Source organism: Pristiophorus japonicus, chromosome 13 (genome assembly GCF_044704955.1).
Source record: "Pristiophorus japonicus isolate sPriJap1 chromosome 13, sPriJap1.hap1, whole genome shotgun sequence".
NCBI classification, from domain to species: domain Eukaryota; kingdom Metazoa; phylum Chordata; class Chondrichthyes; family Pristiophoridae; genus Pristiophorus; species Pristiophorus japonicus.
The window spans coordinates 21,009,007-21,026,428 of record NC_091989.1 but is presented as its reverse complement, the minus strand read 5'-3'; the positions used below and the strand labels follow the sequence as shown (position 1 = coordinate 21,026,428).

Here is a 17,422-nt window from a genome sequence, read left to right as displayed (position 1 = left end):
AACCCTTAAATGGAGGAAGTTGGAGCGGTAATATTACAAAAATAACTAGACAGAATTAGTCATGGGAATGCTGGTTGTATAAATGCACACTGTATAATTGTGACTTAAGGCTAGTCTGAGTCAAACTAGCACGATGGCTACACCAACACAATACTTCATTCAGTCCACAATGTAAAATGCTTCCTTTTTCCTTGCAGTGTTGCAACTGTGCTGTTAACCCATTCATGGCAGGTGCTGCAAGTGTAACGCTACACAGTAGCTGGGAATGATTTATCTTGTGAAATATGTTGACGGTCTCATCCCCCTGCCCCAAAAGAACATTAGAGCAGAGATGGTGTGCACTCTCACTTCCATATGTTGCTATCTTTCTTTCCATTTCAGTGAGGGTGACTGTTTCCTGTGTGTTTTATTTTCAGGATTCATGAATAAAATTTTCCATCCGAACATTGATGAAGCGTAAGTAACTGTTTTCTTTCTGCAGCAGCTGAGGAAAGTGTGTTGGGATGAGGAGGGAGAGGATGGGGTGGTTGGTGAGATACACCTGACAGTGCCTATCCACTTCAAGAGATGGCATTGTTATTGGTTGGGTTGGAGGGAGATGTTACTTTACCGCTGTGCCCTGATACTAGGGCTGATTTGGTCCATCTACTGTACCCAAGCACACACAATGACCTCTTTCACACCTTTAATTAAAGTAAATTTCATTGCACATGTATAGTAAAATGGGCATTCATTGTGAATGGCTACACATGAGTAATGGCCCTCAGGTGAAATTACCAGAGGGTGGTGCCTGTGGAATTAGACAGCAAGGAGCTGCCACCTTTAGGAGATGTAAAGTTGGGAAGAAACGCAAGGAAAATATTTTAAGATCTATTTGTGTAAGGAAGAGAAGAGACTTTATTTTTTGGATCTGAAAGTATGAAGTAAGTAGTTTAAACAAAAATGTGGTTATTAGCTGGTGTATTCAGAAACTATTCAGTGAACAGTTTCACCAGCATTTCAGTAAAGTGTAATGAAGATGGGGTGAATTTTGTTGTAGTATCTCTGTTGCAACTTCGATATCTTCACAAGTTCAATGGCATTGATCACTCCCGTAAGCAGTCTTACTTTTATGGGAGTGGACTCGCACGGCCCTAGATCTATTTGTATAATGGCAGGATCTGAGGTGTATTAATAGTGCCCCCTCATGACCTAAACTGGATATTCATGTCTTTCACATGTGCCTTCAGGTCCCCCTCCAATCTTTTCAAATGCAGGCTGAAAAATCTTAAATCTTGATTAAGACACAGCAGGATGAACATACAGACCAGCAGTTACGATCAGACTCACTTAGTTTAGGCCGTGCAATTTATCTTTCTATAATATAAAATAAAGAATATTCCGTGGTTCCCCATATCAGTGGGTTGTCTAACAAGATGACTTCTAATTTTCCTCCAACATTTCTAACCTTTTAGTCTTGGCAAAAAGCCTTACAACTTTCTCTCTTTATTTAAAAAAAAATCTGACTGCCATTGCAGCCTTAATTGGACCTGACTTCCGCTTGTGTATTTTTTTCATCTCCCTCTTTGCAGCTGTAAGGGAATGCCTGAACCTCTTAATGTCTGGGACTGAAGACTTCCCAATACAGTGGGTGTAAGGTGTTTATTGATTATCGAGAGAACCTAACAATTGCTCATTGATTACAGTTTTAAGGGAAAACAACGTCCATTAGCATGTTAACCACCTTTCATCTAGGCCTTTTTTTCTGAACTTGTGGTGAATACGTTTTGCTTTAAACCACAACATTTAAAGGCAATTCTTTCCAAATCCTTTGTGTTAAAATGGCCAAGACAAATCCAGACATGTGACAGTCTTTCTTTTTTATCCACTCTGGCAAAACATCCAGCAATATAATTAGTGATTCTAACCCTCCAAACTTGGGTTGTCTTGGTGGTGGGGTGCATTTTGTGCTTTATAACACTGGGATGAAATAATGGTTGCAGTTATGTGCCAGGCACCAGGACACTTTGAGGCAATGAATAAAGAATATCGCACACCATTGAAGTGTAATGGCTAATGCTGAATTTATAATGTTGTGTATTGGTACCGATAGAGTTAACGCTCTGTGATGTAACTGTGTAGGAAATTCCCCCCCAATATTGTGCCTGTCTCTATATCCTAAAAAGAGCATTGACCAAGTGGAGAGATTCAGATGTGAACTATAGTAGCTGAGATCTATCTTTTGCACTTTACCTGTTGTAAATATTTTTCCAGCCCCATTTAATCCTCATGAAAACCGTACTCCTTTACCATCACTGTCGCTATATTCCTTGTCATGGGTCATCCACCTAAAGTTGGGAATGTGATGCACAGCAAGTTATAATGTGATTCACAGCAAGTTATTATGTGAATACATTGTGCCACCCTGGCTCTTTGCAGATGAGGGCAAGCAGTGCTATGCGAGAGAATATACTTGCACAGTACTCTGCCCACTATTACCACTGGATCTGGTTTTGATCTGGTCCTGAAATGGCCGTGGGTTACAAGAATTTTATTAGCGTCTAACTTGTTTCAAGTGTCACTCAGCTTTTGCTTCCTTTTCTAGGTCAGGAACAGTGTGTCTAGATGTAATTAACCAGACGTGGACAGCTCTTTATGGTGAGTAGTTAATTTTTTTTTAATTGGTATTATTTTAACTCCATTCCCCCTCTCAACTGTAAGTCTGCTGTAATCCCACATTAAGTGGAGCGGGGATTCCTATCTTGACTGTTGAGATGGGATCAAAGTGCATGCCTCGAGTATATTTCTACAATATGTAGCTGCTTTTGCTCTTGTGTTCTCAAGCCTAGTAAGCCAGTCACACACAAAATCTAAGGCAGGCTAAGAAAAGTGAAGGGCAGATGCCAAGATTGAAGTGCATACTTAATGGCATTGAGTCTTGCACTGTAAGCCTGATGAGGGAACAGAGCTAACATGAATTTTATGCAAGTCTTGACGTTTCTATACCTGTCAACAAAAAGATAAATGCCTTGTTGATTCCATTTGGCCAGTCATGTTGATGCCCATTGTTACGAAATGGATTAATATAAAACTTATCCCCCGGATCTGTGGCACCAATACATTTGTCCCATTGCAATGGTAGAGTGATGGCCCTGTAAACTGTTATTTTACTTATGGATTCATGAAATTAGTTAATGTTACTGGAATTATATAGAGATGAGTATGCATCATCCTTTGTACTGACATTTCAGTAAAATGAAATGAGCAGATAAATTTTGGGAAATTAAGTGTTGCAAACTAGGGCAGAAATTATGAACTATTCTCAAATGTTAATGGCCATTTCCATGTAAGTGTATTTTTAGCACTGTTCATATGCCTGTTTATTCTGAAATGGGTTTGAGGAGGTTTTTGATCAGCTTGAATAGTGAATTCAAATTCATTGGAGCCGATGCCAGGGCTTTCAACAAACTATTTAATCAAGCAGACCTGTATTCGTATGAATTTCTGCATCCTTTCGGTAGCTGATTATATACCTAGGTGGCCATTCAAAGAGAGATTAAATTGCAGTAAGAAATGGAGCCATTGAATGCAGATAACTGCTTTAATACACATTAGTAATGAAATGCTAATAAGTGGGAATTCATTGCAAACATGAAAGAGAGCTCTTTTTGGATTTGATAATTTATCATTCACTGAAACTATCTACCATTGTGAGCCTGTTTAAAGTTAACCAGCTATAGGGATGCATTTCATGCGTATTTGATTAGAAGTAATAACCAGCTGTCATAATTTTTCGAGTTAATTGATAAGGCCACATTTGAAATATCGTGTTACGGTTTGGGCATCTTGCCTTGAACAAAAAACATTGATGTATTTGAGTGGGTTCAGAGAGGAGGAGTGTAAATAATTCTGGGACTTGGACTCGAGATAATTTTTTGCCAGCTGATTGATTATCACATCTTTGGAGAAGTGAGAAGGGGGCATGATCTAGGGTTTTTAAATGCTGAGAAGAGGAGATAATGTGGATGTAAAGTGACTCAACATAACCTGCAATCGCAGGACTTGAGCACGCAGTACAAAAGTGGCAAGCTGCATACAAGAAAGGGAGATTGAGACTCTTTTTAAATAGCAGTCGGTATTTAGAATAGGCAATCATCAAAAATAGTCTTTTGTTTTTAAGAGAAAGTGGTTAATATTGACCCAGAGCCTGGTTTTGAAAGCAGTGGTAGGTCTAGGATAAATATAGGCCAATGTAATATTCTGGGAAAGGTTGGTTCAGTTTTCGAATAGTGATGTCACCTGTGGATGAAAGCTGCTGCAGTTGAATAAACTGCAAGGAGGAATCTCCCGAGGCTCCTCGTGCACGTCCAAGTGTCTAGCTAAATGGCACGCACAGGGGCCTGGAAGAGGGTCTTCAGAGGCCCAAGTAAAGGGATACTCTAGACTGTTAACACCAGGTACTAACTGGAGCAGTTCCATCTTTAATCTGCATTGCCTGCAAAATGTTTCTTTTTGAGCTTGTAGGATCTCAGAAAGCCAAGTGAGTATCTTGCTTTCTGGAAAGGCAAGTAATAATCTTCCGATAGAGCTGGCCTAAATGCATTTTAATTGCGCTTCAGCTTAAAAAGCCCTTCAATTCTAAAAGAGAGGCTTCTTTGTGTGCTGAGCAGCAAAGTAAAAGAAGTGAAGGGTTAGAGCTCTGCCAGTTCCAAACCATTTTGTTAACACATGGATGTCCACACTGTTTACTGCAGCACCAGTGCCCAACTTGCAGGGAGCTTTTACCATCCCTCTATGCTCTTTGAATCATAAGTCAGGGTAGTTAACGTGCAACAGTGCAGCTAAATACTTATTCATAGCACTCATTTTACCAGCAGCTAATTTGCTTTCACCTGTTAAAGCTGTGCTCCTGTATCTAGGGTTTACCACCTGGTTGGTTGTTCACTGATAGAGACCTTTCTTTAAATTGATGCCATTTGACAGTTTTAAACAGCTAATCGCTGTCGACTTGTTTTTACTATTGTGTGTTGAAAAGCCACTGATCTGTTGACTTAAATGTAACCAGCAGCTAGTGGCACTCCCAAACAAGAACTAAGTGGCAGCCCTGGTATTCTGTTTTAGTATTTTGCAATTTCACTGTTGGTGTCATTGGGCAAGAATTAATGTACAGCAGATGGGTTTGATAGTTTACTCACGAAAGCTTTTCAGAGCAGTGATATGTCCATTTTCATAGAAATATAGAATGATCTAGCTCAGAAGGTGGCCATTCAGCTTATCGTGCCTGTGCCGGCTCTTGGGTAGCATTATCTGGATCCCACTTCCCTGTTCTTTCACCATAGCCCTGTACATTTTTTCCCTTCAAGTATTTATCCAATTCTCTGACTTACTATTGAATCAGCTTCCACCGCCCTTTCAGTCAGTGCGTTCCAGATCACTGGAGTTTTGCTTTGAGTTTAGATGTGTTGTAACTTTTTTCGTGCTCCTCAAGATGGGGTATGCTAGTGTTGGAGAATGGACTATCTTCAGTTTCAAGCACTCCTGAGTCATAAAGTTGTGAGTTCAAGTCCCACTGCAGAGACTTGAGTGCAAAATCGAGGCTGACACTCCCAGTGCGATGCAGATGTTAAACCGAGGCCCCGTCTGCCCCTCGGGTGGACATAAAAGATCTCATGGCTCTATTTCGAAGAAGAGCATGGGAGTTTTCCCCGGTGTCCTGGCCAATATTTATTTCTCAACCAACATCATTAAAACAGATTATCTGGTCATTATCACATTGCTGTTTGTGGGACCTTGTGTGTAAATTGGCTGCCGTGTGTCCTACGTTACAACAGTGACTACACTTCAAAAGTACCTCATTGTCAGGCACTTTGGGACATCATGAGGTTGTGAAAGACAATATAAAAATTGAAGTTGTTCTTTTCTATCTTCCTGGCCCCCTTCCAAAGCTCAAGTCGCACGATTAGATACATAGCAAAGCTTCCTCTACTCCACCCAGCTATGTGCCTCAGTCAAGAGAGTATCAGTATGATGTCCTTCCATTTCACACACCAGCCATTCAGTGGCCTCTTTGAATGCGAGCTAGTGTCAATTTTCTACTGCAGACCCAAGGAACTGAACTGAGACTGCCTCAAATAAAAATCCAAGTACTGGAAATACGCAGCAGATCAGTCAGCATCTGAAAAGAGAAAGGATGGGTTTGGATAACTGATGGATAAGAGTTTCAGGTGTTGACTCTGTCTCGACTCTGATGCGAATGGACCTGCTGTGAATTTTCAGCAATTTGTTTTGATTTGATTTGCAGCTTCTTCTTTTCATCTCAGCAGTTTTTCCGATCTTGTTTGCTCTGTGGTGTTAGTGCTATTTCCACTGTATGTGAACCTCAGCTGTGCCTCGTCCTGCTTCCCCTCTACAATTCTAAGCAAAAGCAAGATTTCCGCCTTCAAAGAAAGTCAGACGCATGACAAGCAAGCGCAGAGGTGAATTATGGAAACAGCACTCCGCACACTTCGGGTAGATCTCTAACATTGGTAGAGCAGAAATTAAACCAGGTTAATGTCCCCCTTCAGCGGCCTACCTATCCCAGGGCATGGCCCATTCAAATTTTTGCGCGTTATCTAAAATGAAAAAGCCAGTGCGTGGCTGCACACCATTAAGACCGCTGGAAAATCAAAATCTTTCAAAGATCACAAAATTATAGGCGAGGTAGGCCATTTAGCCAGAGAGCCCCTAACAGTCCACAAGTGCAGCATCCAATTGTTTCTTTAATGGTTCCAAGGTTTTCACTGCCCTATTCTATTGGGGCATCCATTCCATGGGCCCAAGTTTTGGGCCGCGCCTAGAATGGCGCAGCCCCGACCTGGACGCCCGTTTTTCGCGCCACAAAGTGCGCCTAAAAAAAACTTCCAGATTCTCCGGCTCCCTGCTGGTCCTCTTGAGCCGGGCGCGGCACAGTACAAGCTGTAGGGGGCGGAGCTCGGTCCCTGCGCTGAAAACCGTGCCGGGACCACTGCACATGCGGGCTACAGTGGGCGTGCATGTGCAGTAGCTCCAGGCGCCCAAAACTGTGTGGGAGGGGCCCGAAGCACGCAGCCCCTAGCCCTGGCCGAATGGCCTCACTGGGGCTACGTGCATAAGGCTCCTCCCACGCCCAGCTCCTGCTTCCCAACCCGACTCGACTCCCGCTTCCTCCCCCCCGGACCGGACCCTGACACCGACCCGACTCCCGCTTGCCCGCCCGCCACCAGACTGGACCGGACCCGACCCGCGCAACCATCTTCTCTTCCCCCCCCCCCCCCCCCGACACGAACCGACCCGCGGTCCCTCCCTTCTCCTCTCTTTCCCCCACCTCTCTTCCTGCCCCCCCTTCTCCTTCTCCTTTCCCCCCCATCTCCTTTTCCCCCCCCATCTCCTTTTCCCCCCCCATCTCCTTTTCCCCCCCCCATCTCCTTTTCCCCCCCATCTCCTTTTCCCCCCCATCTCCTCCCCCCCCCCCCCATCTCCTCCCCCCCCCCCATCTCCTCCCCCCCCCCCATCTCCTCCCCCCCCCCCATCTCCTTCCCCCCCCCCATCTCCTCCCCCCCCCCCATCTCCTTCCCCCCCCATCTCTTCCCCCCCCCCCCATCTCTTTCCCCCCCCCCCCATCTCCTTCCCCCCCCCATCTCCTTCCCCCCCCATCTCCTCCCCCCCCCATCTCCTTCCCCCCCCCCATCTCCTTCCCCCCCCCCATCTCCTTTCCCCCCCTTCTCCTCCTCCCCCCCTTCTCCTTCCTCTCCTCCCCCCCCCTTCTCCTTCCTCTCCTCCCCCCCCCTTCTCCTTCCTCTCCTCCCCCCCCCTTCTCCTTCCTCTCCTCCCCCCCCTTCTCCTTCCTCTCCTCCCCCCCCCTTCTCCTTCCTCTCCTCCCCCCCCCTTCTCCTTCCTCTCCTCCCCCCCCTTCTCCTCCTCCTCTCCTCCCCCCCCTTCTCCTCCTCCTCTCCTCCCCCCCCTTCTCCTCCTCCTCTCCTCCCCCCCCCTTCTCCTCCTCCTCTCCTCCTCCTCTCCTCCCCCCCCCTTCTCCTCCTCCTCTCCTCCCCCCCTTCTCCTCCTCCTCTCCTCCCCCCCCTTCTCCTCCTCCTCTCCTCCCCCCCCTTCTCCTCCTCCTCTCCTCCCCCCCCTTCTCCTCCTCCTCCTCTTCTCCCCCCCCCTTCTCCCTCTACACCCCTCCCCTCGCTGTCAGAAACACAGACACTGACAGACAGAGAGATAGAGACACACTGAGGGGGGCATCCCAGCACGCTGTTGGAGGGCTACCGGTGCTGCAGTCGGTAAGTAGAAAATGTTTTATTTATTGATTTAAAAAAAAAGATTTAAATTTTTTTTTTTGATTGATTTATTGATGTCTTTATCATTTATTTTTGATGATGGCTCTTTATTTGTAAAACTGAAGTGTTTAATGTTTGTAAACTTCCCTTTAAACCCCCTCCCCCCGCCCCCATTCCCTACGTCTGATTTTCTAAAGTGTAGACAAGGTTTTTTTGAGCGTACAAAAATCTTCACTTACTCCATTCTGTTAGTTTGGAGTAAGTTTTCACTGCCGAAACTTTGAAAACAGGCGTAAATGGCCGGACACGCCCCCTTTGGAAAAAAAAATTCTGTTCCAAAGTGAAACTGTTCTAACTGACTAGAACTGGAGCAAACTAAATGCCGAGAATTTGAATTTCTAAGATACTCCGTTCTACACCAGTTGCTCCAAAAAATCAGGAGCAACTGAGGCCGAAACTTGGGCCCATAGTGTCCAGTACTTTGTGTACGAAGAATAATTTCCTCATAGCAGTCCTAAATCTGTCGTTTACTAGTTTGAACCTGTCCCTAGTCTTGCAATTTGATTTGAAGTAACATTCTAGATTTATCTTTTCCATACCTTTTACCTATCTTGTATAAGGCCACCTCTGTACCGCCCCCTTTCCAGATTGGAAACCCCATGTCTGTCCGGTCTATTAAAGCACATGGTATTGGGGGGAATGTATTGACGTGGATAGAGAACTGGTTGGCAGACAGGAAGCAGAGAGTCGGGATAAATGGGTCCTTTTCAGAATGGCAGGCAGTGACTCGTGGGGTGCCGCAGGGCTCAGTGCAGGGACCCCATCAATGATTTAGATGAAGGACTTGAATGTAATATCTCCAAGTTTGCAGATGACACTAAGCTGGGTGGTGGTGTGAGCTGTGAGGAGGATGCTAAGAGGCTGCAGGGTGACATGGACAGGTTAGGTGAGTGGGCAAATGCATGGCAGATGCAGTATAATGTGGATAAATGTGAGGTTATCTACTTTGGTGGCAAAAACACGAAGGCAGAATGTTATCTGAATGGCGACAGATTAGGAAAAGGGGAGGTACAACGAGACTTGGGTGTCATGGTACATCAGTCATTGAAAGTTAGCATGCAGGTGCAGCAGGCGGTGAAGAAGGCAAGTGGTATGTTGGCCTTCATAGCTAGGGGATTTGAGTATAGGAGCAGGGAGGTCTTACTGCTGTTGTACAGGGCCTTGGTGAGGCCTCACCTGGAATATTGTGTTCAGTTTTGGTCTCCTAATCTGAGGAAGGACGTTGTTGTTATTGAGGGAGTGCAACGAAGGTTCACCAGACTGATTCCCGGGATGGCAGGACTGACCTATGAGGTGAGACTGGATCGTCTGGGCCTGTATTCACTGGAGTTTAGAAGGATGAGAGGGGATCTCATAGAAACACACAAAATTCTGATGGGACTGGACAGGTTAGATGCAGGAAGAATGTTTCCGATGTTGGGGAAGTCCAGAACCAGGGGACACCGTCTAAGGATAAGGGGTAAGCCATTTAGGACTGAGATGAGGAGAAACTTCTTCGCTCAGAGAGTTGTTAACCTGTGGAATTCTCTACCGCAGAGAGTTGTTGATGCCAGTTCATTGGATATATTCAATAGGGAGTTAGATATGACCCTTATGGCTAAAGGGATATGGAGAGAAGGCAGGAATGGGGTACTGAAGTGCATGATCAGCCATGATCTTATTGAATGGTGGTGCAGGCTTGAAGGGCCGAATGGCCTACTCCTGCACCTATTTTTCTATGTTTCTATCCTCAAATCTCCTGACATTGGGGATCTGCTTCATTGCTTTTTACTGCACTGCCTCCAGTGCTTGAATGTCTCCCTTGTTTCTGAGCAACCAGAACTACGTATAACATTCAAGGTGTGGTATTGATCAAGACTTCCTCTGACTTGTATCCTACTGTTTTGGGTGCATAGTTCGACATTCATTGACTTTGTTGATTGCTGCTCTACATTCGTTAGGTTTTGAGTGTTGAGTCCATTAAGACACCTTGGTCTCTTTCAGCTTCATTCTTCTTGGATTACATGTGTTTATTTCCCCTCCCTGTTGGCAGTGCTTTGCACTGGTATTCAGTGTCATCCGTCCACGTACTTATTTTGTCCAACTCATTCTGTAATTTCTGAGCTGCTTCCCTGATTCCATTGCCACTCAGATTTAAATAATTTGCATTGAGTTTGAGTCCAGGTCATTTATCTAAATGATATACAGAGGTAATTACAAAATCTTCATTCTTTCCATCTCAGTAATGTTGTTCCAAACCAAATCAAGTCATCGGTAATTATTGGAAGTTGGGGCAAGAATTATAATTGGGTTGAAGGAGCCCAACTGTGTGCAGGAGAACTGAACTATCATTAATAGTCATAAACCCAGGGGTGATCAAGCATCAGGCCTGTGTGTTAATTCAACTCATTCACATTGCCAGCTGGCTCTCTGCAATTGGACCCTGTCCCTCCAGTTGTTTGTGGGACTCGAGCATAAAAATCTAGGCTGACATTCCAGGACAGTACTGAGGGAGTGCTACATTGTCAGAGGGTGCCATCTTTCGGATGAGACGTTAAACCGAAGCCCCGTCTGCTCTCTCAGCTGGACATAAAAGATCCCATGGCACGATTTTGAAGAAGAACAGGGAAGTTATCCCCTGTGTCCTGGCCAATATTTATTCCTCAATTCACATCACTAAAACAGTTTATCTGGTCATTATCACATTGCTGTTTGTGGGAGCTTGCTGTTTGCAAATTGGCTGCCGCCTTTCCTACATTACAACAGTGACTACACTTCAAAAAGTACTTCATTGGCTGTACAGAGCTTTGGGACGTTGTGAAAGGCACTATATAAATGCAAGTATGTTTTTTTTATTCCTCTTCAAAGTCTCGAGCACTTTCCCCACGGTTGAGGTTAATCTCACAACTCTAGTTTGAGGGTTCATCTTGTGACTTTTTTAAAAAAAAACTAGCATTCACTAGATTCCAATCCAGTGCTTTCTCTGGGGTCAAATAGCCTGGCTGCATACTGTCCAGTCCCCTACATGCAGAATAGCCACTGGGACAAGGTACTAGCGGGCTGCCAACACAAGTCCCGGTATGAATTTGTTTTTTCAGGAGAGGACAATAATGGTCAAATGCCTTTTCAGTTTTAAACAGATTGTATACTGTAGTGCATTCTCCCATTTGGATTTACATATCTTTTTCCATAACATGCTTGAAAAAATTTTTTAAAACTAGAAAATTAAGATCTAACAAGTCTAAGATTATACCTGCTAGTGTAAACCTGCAACGGAAAAAGTCCATGCAAACTAGAGTAGAAATTGGAGCTTATTGTTTCACTACCACCTTAAGACCGACAGAGGGAGACAAAGCCTTAGAGATTGGGAAAGCTGCAGTTAGAATTTATTTTGTATTTGTGGCTGTGAACAGCACCGTGGGGTATTGACCATTGTTAATGGTGCTATACATCAGTGCAATACTAAGTGGGCACGTACATATTTTACCTTTAGTACCTGAATGTTTTGATGCTTGTCCTGAATGACAAGTATGTCTGCGATTCTCTGGCTGGTGTTCCAGAAAACACAAACCGGTTTACCCTCCCTTAACAATTTGTTTAGTAGCAGAATGGCTCAAAATGCTCCCATAATCAAACATCACCCCTATCTGTTCACCTTATCTTGAAATCCTTTCTCCACCCCCCACACAAACCTATCACATTGTCTCTCGAACTCGTGTCTCCTGTTGACATCAATGGTCTCTCCTAGTACCTTATTCCAAGGCCTTGTTCTTTTTTTGAGTCAATAACCTTCAGCATGGTGAACAAATCTTCTTGATCAGTTTGTCAATTCCCTTCAGAATCTTAAATTAGGTCAGCTTAATGTCTTTTTTCCAAAGAAAACGCGAACCACTTAAGATTTCCTCATACCCTGTAGTTTAAGTTCCTGGTACTTAACATTGTCAATGCCTCAAGGATTACATTCTGGCCTTAAGTTCATGTATATTTAACTGTATCATTGTAAGAAAGAAAGGACGTTAATTTACATAGTGCCTTTCATGTCCAAAGGATATCCCAAAATATTCCACAGCCAATATTGTACAATCAACAATTGTGATTCTGTGCTTATGAAACCAAACCCAGCATTAATCTAATTGACTAAGAATGAGAATATAATACCCTCAATAGATCCATACAGATCAGGGAAGTCCCAAATTCAATCACTAATCTGTGATCAGTTGAGATTTTAGTCAGGGGAACTGTTGGAGTGTTAAATTGATCTTGAAGGCTCCGGGATAGTGAGAGGAGCATTGATCAGGGTAGACCCCTGAGAAACAGATTGAGCTCACTGTGCTATTCAGTCAAACAGCCTACTGACACGCTCAGTCACTGTCACACACGAATAGTGGTGAGTTGGGTAAGGTACCAAGAGAGTGTCTGGCACCCACAAAACTGTACCCAGCAAGACATTAATACCTTCAAGAGAGGAGAAAATGAGTAGCAAAACCTATTTTAAAATAGTGGCATGTGAATTGGAAATGAAAATGAACCTTGAGCCTGGCAACATAGTTGCCATGCACACACTCATTCATTCTGTCTTTGTGGGAGCTGAGCACAGTCACTAGCTGCCTCTACAGTAGCTCCATCTGACAAACAAGTTTGTGAGCTAAAGAGTTCTTTATTTGTGTTTTGTGGTTTCCCATCATTCATCATCCAAGAATGTTTTATAGCGGATTTTAAATTTAGGGCTGTAAAGTTGTTTGAGAAAAGCAAACTGATGGAATGTAATATGAGTGTTTGGGTGTGCGAGTCCCTGGACCATTTTTAACATTTATTCATTCACGGGATGTGGGTTTCGCTGGCAAGCACTTATTGCCCATCCCTAATTGTCCTTGAGAAGGTGGTGGTGAACTGACTTCATGAACCTCTGCGTCTGTGGTGGAGGTACATAGTGCTGTTAGTGAGGGAGTTCCAGGATTTTGTCACAGCAACAACGAAAGAATGGCAATTATATTTCCAAATCAGGATGGTGTGTGACTTGGGGAACTTGCAGGAGATGGTGCTCTCATGCAATTGCTGCCCTTGTCCATCTAGGTGGTAGAGGTCGAGGGTTTGGGAGGTGCTGCCGAAGAAGCCGTGGTGAGTTGCTGCAGTGCATCTTGTAGATGGTAGACACTGCAGCCACGGTGCGCCGGTGGTGGAGGGAGTGAATGTTGAAGGTGGTGGATGGGGTGCCAATCAAGCGGGCTGCTTTGTCCTGGATAGTGTCGAGCTTCTTGAGTGTTGTTGGAGTAATGTGGCTCGTGTATTTTTCCCACAGATCTCACCAATATATTTGAGTCGTTCTTGCCCCAGCTCCTGGCCTATCCAAATCCAATCGATCCTCTAAATGGTGATGCTGCAGCTATGTATCTCCATCGACCAGAAGAGTATAAACAGAAAATTAAAGGTACGGTTTACTTTATGATCATAGAACATTTTTACACTGTTCAATGCAGTTGCATTTTTTTTAATTGTAGAAATGAGGGAGGTTGGGGCTGGAGACTCTGGAACACTTGGAATCCAGTGTTGGTATCGAGCACCCCAGAGTACAGCCCCTGTGATCAGTGTACCTCTCCAATCTTATAAACACCCTCTCCTATATCACTGACTTCTATTTCTCATTGTCTCTCTGGCCTCCACTGAGTGAGATTGCCAATTATTGCCAAATTAATTTTTTTTTTTCAAACTGCCAGTCTGTGATGAGAGCAGGAGCAGCAATTCTCTGGAAGAAAAGCAGGTTATATTAGAATCATAGAATGGTTGCAGCACAGAGGAGGCCATTTGGCCAATCGAGCCCATGCTGGCTCTCTGCACGAGCACTTCAGCGAGTCCCACTCCCCCCGTTCTTTCCCCGTAGCCCTCCAAGTTTTTTCCTTCAGGTACTTATCCAATTCCCTTTTGAAAGCCACGACTGAATCTGTCTCCACCACCCTTTCAGGCTGTGCATTCCAGATCCTAGCCACTCGCTGCGTAAAACATTTTTTCCTCCTGTTGCCTTTGGTTCTGTCTGCCAATCACCTTAAATCTGTGTCCTCTGGTTCACCACCCTTCTGTCAATGGGAACAGTTTCTCTCTATTTACTCTGTCTAGACCCCTCATGATTTTGAACACCTCTATCAAATCTCCTCTTCTCTAAGGAGAACAACCCCAACTTCTCCAGTCTATCCATGTAATTGAAGTCCTTCATCCCTGGAACCATTCTTGTAAATCTGTACCCTCTCTAAGGCCTTCACGTCCTTCCTAAAGTGCACTACCCAGAATTGGACACAATATTCCAGTTGAGGCCGAACCAGTGTTTTATAAAAGTTCATCAAAACTTCCTTGCTTTTGTACTCTGCCTCTATTTATAAAACCCATGATCCAGTATGCATTTTTAACTGCTTTCTCAACCTGCCCTGCCACCTTCAACGATTTATACACTTGTATCCTCAGGACTCTCTGTTCCTGCATTCACTTTAGATATGTACTCGTTAGTTTATATTGCCTCGCCTCGTTCTTCCTACCAAAATGTATCACTTAGCACTTCTCTGCATTAAATTTCATCTGCCACGTGACCACCCATTCCATCAGCCTATCTATGACCTCTTGAAGTCTATCATTATCCTCCTCACTGTTCACTATACTTCCAAGTTTTCTGTCACCTGCAGATTTTGAAATTATGCCCTGTACATCCAAGTCATTAATATATATCAGGAAAAGAAGTAGTCCTAGTACCGATCCCTGGGGAACACCACTGTGTATATCTTCCTCCAGTCCGAAAAACAACCGTTCACCACTGCTCTGTTTCCTATCACTTCGCCAATTTCATATCCATGCTGCCACTGTCCCTTTTATTCTATGGGCTTCAACTTTGCTGGCAAGCCTATTAAACACTTTTATCAAAGACCTTTTGGAAGTCCATGTACACCACCTCAACCTCATTGCCCTCATCAGCCCCCTCATCAAAAAAAACTCAATCAAGTTAGTTAAACATGATTTTCCTTTAACAAATCTATGCTGGCTTTTCTTAATTAATCCACACTTGTCCAAGTGACTTAATTTTGTACCGGATTATCATTCTAAAAGCTTCACCACCACCGAGGTTAAACTGACTGGCCTATAGTTGCTGGGTTTATCCTTGCACCTTTTTTGAACAAAGATGTAACCTTTGCAGTTCTCCAGTCCTCTGGCACCATCCCTGTAACTAAGGAGGATTGGAAGATTATGACCAGTATCTCTGCAATTTCCACCTTTTACAAGTGGCTCTTCAGAATCCCTGGCTCAGTGACCCAGTTTGGGCCAGACTGTCGTCTGAGCTTCTTCTAGTGTAGTACACAATAGAGAGGTTCACTGATCTTAAATAGTCAGTGAGTCAGTGCTATCTGACAGCAAGTTCTGATAGCAGGTCCCACCAGAAGCATTATCCGTTGTCTCTTTGAGGCTGACTGACCCATGCTTTCCCAGCACTTTTTATTCTGTGTTACCTCTCTATTGAGTAGCACTCTTGCCTCCGGCAGAGGTTGAGGATTCCAAGTCTACCAAGGGTTTGAGCTCACGATCTGAACCAACACTCGAGTGCAGTGCGGAGGGATCGCTGCGTTGTCCAGGGCGCTGCCTTTCAGCTGGGATGTTGAGCTGAGGTGTGTTCAGGTGGATGAAAGAGGAGCAGGGAGGTATCCTGGTGCCTGGGTCATGAACGACCACCACCACTACAAGGTCGTTCACCTCGTTGCTGTTTGTGGGATCTTGCTGTCCTGCGTTTGCCTTCATAAGGATCTTAATATTGCACTTAAGATTTTTGAGAGCTGTGGTTGGTGCTATAATAAATTTTAATTTTTTTTCCTTCATCCCCCTCCCCCCTCTCCAGAATACATCCAGAAATACGCAACAGAGGAGGCGCTAAAAGAACAAGAGGAAGGTGCGGGTGAAAGCTCATCAGAGAGCTCCATGTCTGACTTCTCGGAGGACGAGGCCCAGGATATGGAATTGTAGTAGTGTCACCACCCTCTTTTAAAGAGACAGACTATATAATTTCCTAACCATTGAAAAGCAGACTATAATATTCATATTTAAAAACAAAAAAGCAAGTTTTTTTTATTACTAAAACCAGGTTTTTATGGATAGCATTGGTATATTATCACCCTAGATTTTTTTTTTTTTTCTCTCCTTTGGTCATTTCTCCAACTTGAGGTGCATCTTACCCCACATTCCACTGGTAGCTGTGTGAGGCCCAATGCATGTTATCACATAACCTTGGTATACCTAACTCGTAAAATGTTTTGACTCCAAATGGAAGAGAGAGCAAGAAAAAAAAAAAAAGAGAACAACGGATTGTACAGAGAGCAGGATATCAACCGAGCAAGAACGACCATTTACACTGTCCGTATCTTGACCAGAAAAGCAGCGCTAGAGAGAACAGAGAAAGTTTCAGTAAAATCGAAGCACAATGGAAGGTTTATTAGGCAGAAGAAAAACTAACACATTATTTGCTCTGCATGTTTTTTTTTGTTTCTATTATTTCCTCGTGAATAAAAATGGACGTACAGATTACACATCCTTTTTTATTGTGGCATGACATGGAAGAATACAACTTGTTTAGGACTTTGGTTCGTAAAGCTGATTTAATTATTAAAAAAAACCTAGTGTTTGTGGCTTTAACCTGAAGGATAGTATTAAGTAATTACTAGGTAGTGGTGAACTTGATTACTCTAATTAGCACGTTGTATTATTATTGGGGAGATACTTGCCGGCACCCTATCTTGCTATATAGATTTTTTTTTTAAATGGCCTATTGCTATGTGCTGACTTATACCTGTTTGACTTATTTAGGGTTAGTTAGTATGCTCGCTGGTGATTTCAAATAAAAAATGTATATTTTCATTGTTACAATAGTCGATTTTGGAATTGATTGAAATGTTTTTTTTCCCCCTGCGTGGGTTTCTGTGCCAGCAGTTGTAGATATAGCTGTACAACAAAAGAAAATTGGACCCTTCTCCCTCACCGCTTGTATTGATTTGCCCCCCTGCCCCTCCAAAATGTATTAACTTTGTGCTCATCAAGATGAGGGATAGAATACTGGGGAATGGAACACTGTCCATTTAATACAC

At 43.8% G+C, this 17,422-nt stretch overlaps 1 protein-coding gene across 2 annotated transcripts in view; it reads left to right on the top strand.

Moving 5' to 3' along the window:
• The window catches only part of ube2h (ubiquitin-conjugating enzyme E2H (UBC8 homolog, yeast)), a 156,241-nt gene extending 139,037 nt beyond the window's left edge, over positions 1-17,204 (top strand). For both annotated transcript variants that reach the window (XM_070897211.1, XM_070897213.1), the window contains 4 exons: positions 417-456; positions 2,585-2,637; positions 13,615-13,743; positions 16,183-17,204. In XM_070897211.1, coding sequence (XP_070753312.1) covers positions 417-456; positions 2,585-2,637; positions 13,615-13,743; positions 16,183-16,307 — 347 coding nt within the window. In that variant the 3' untranslated portion in view covers positions 16,308-17,204. The remainder of the gene's footprint in view (positions 1-416; positions 457-2,584; positions 2,638-13,614; positions 13,744-16,182) is intronic.
• Positions 17,205-17,422: the final 218 nt, after the last annotated feature.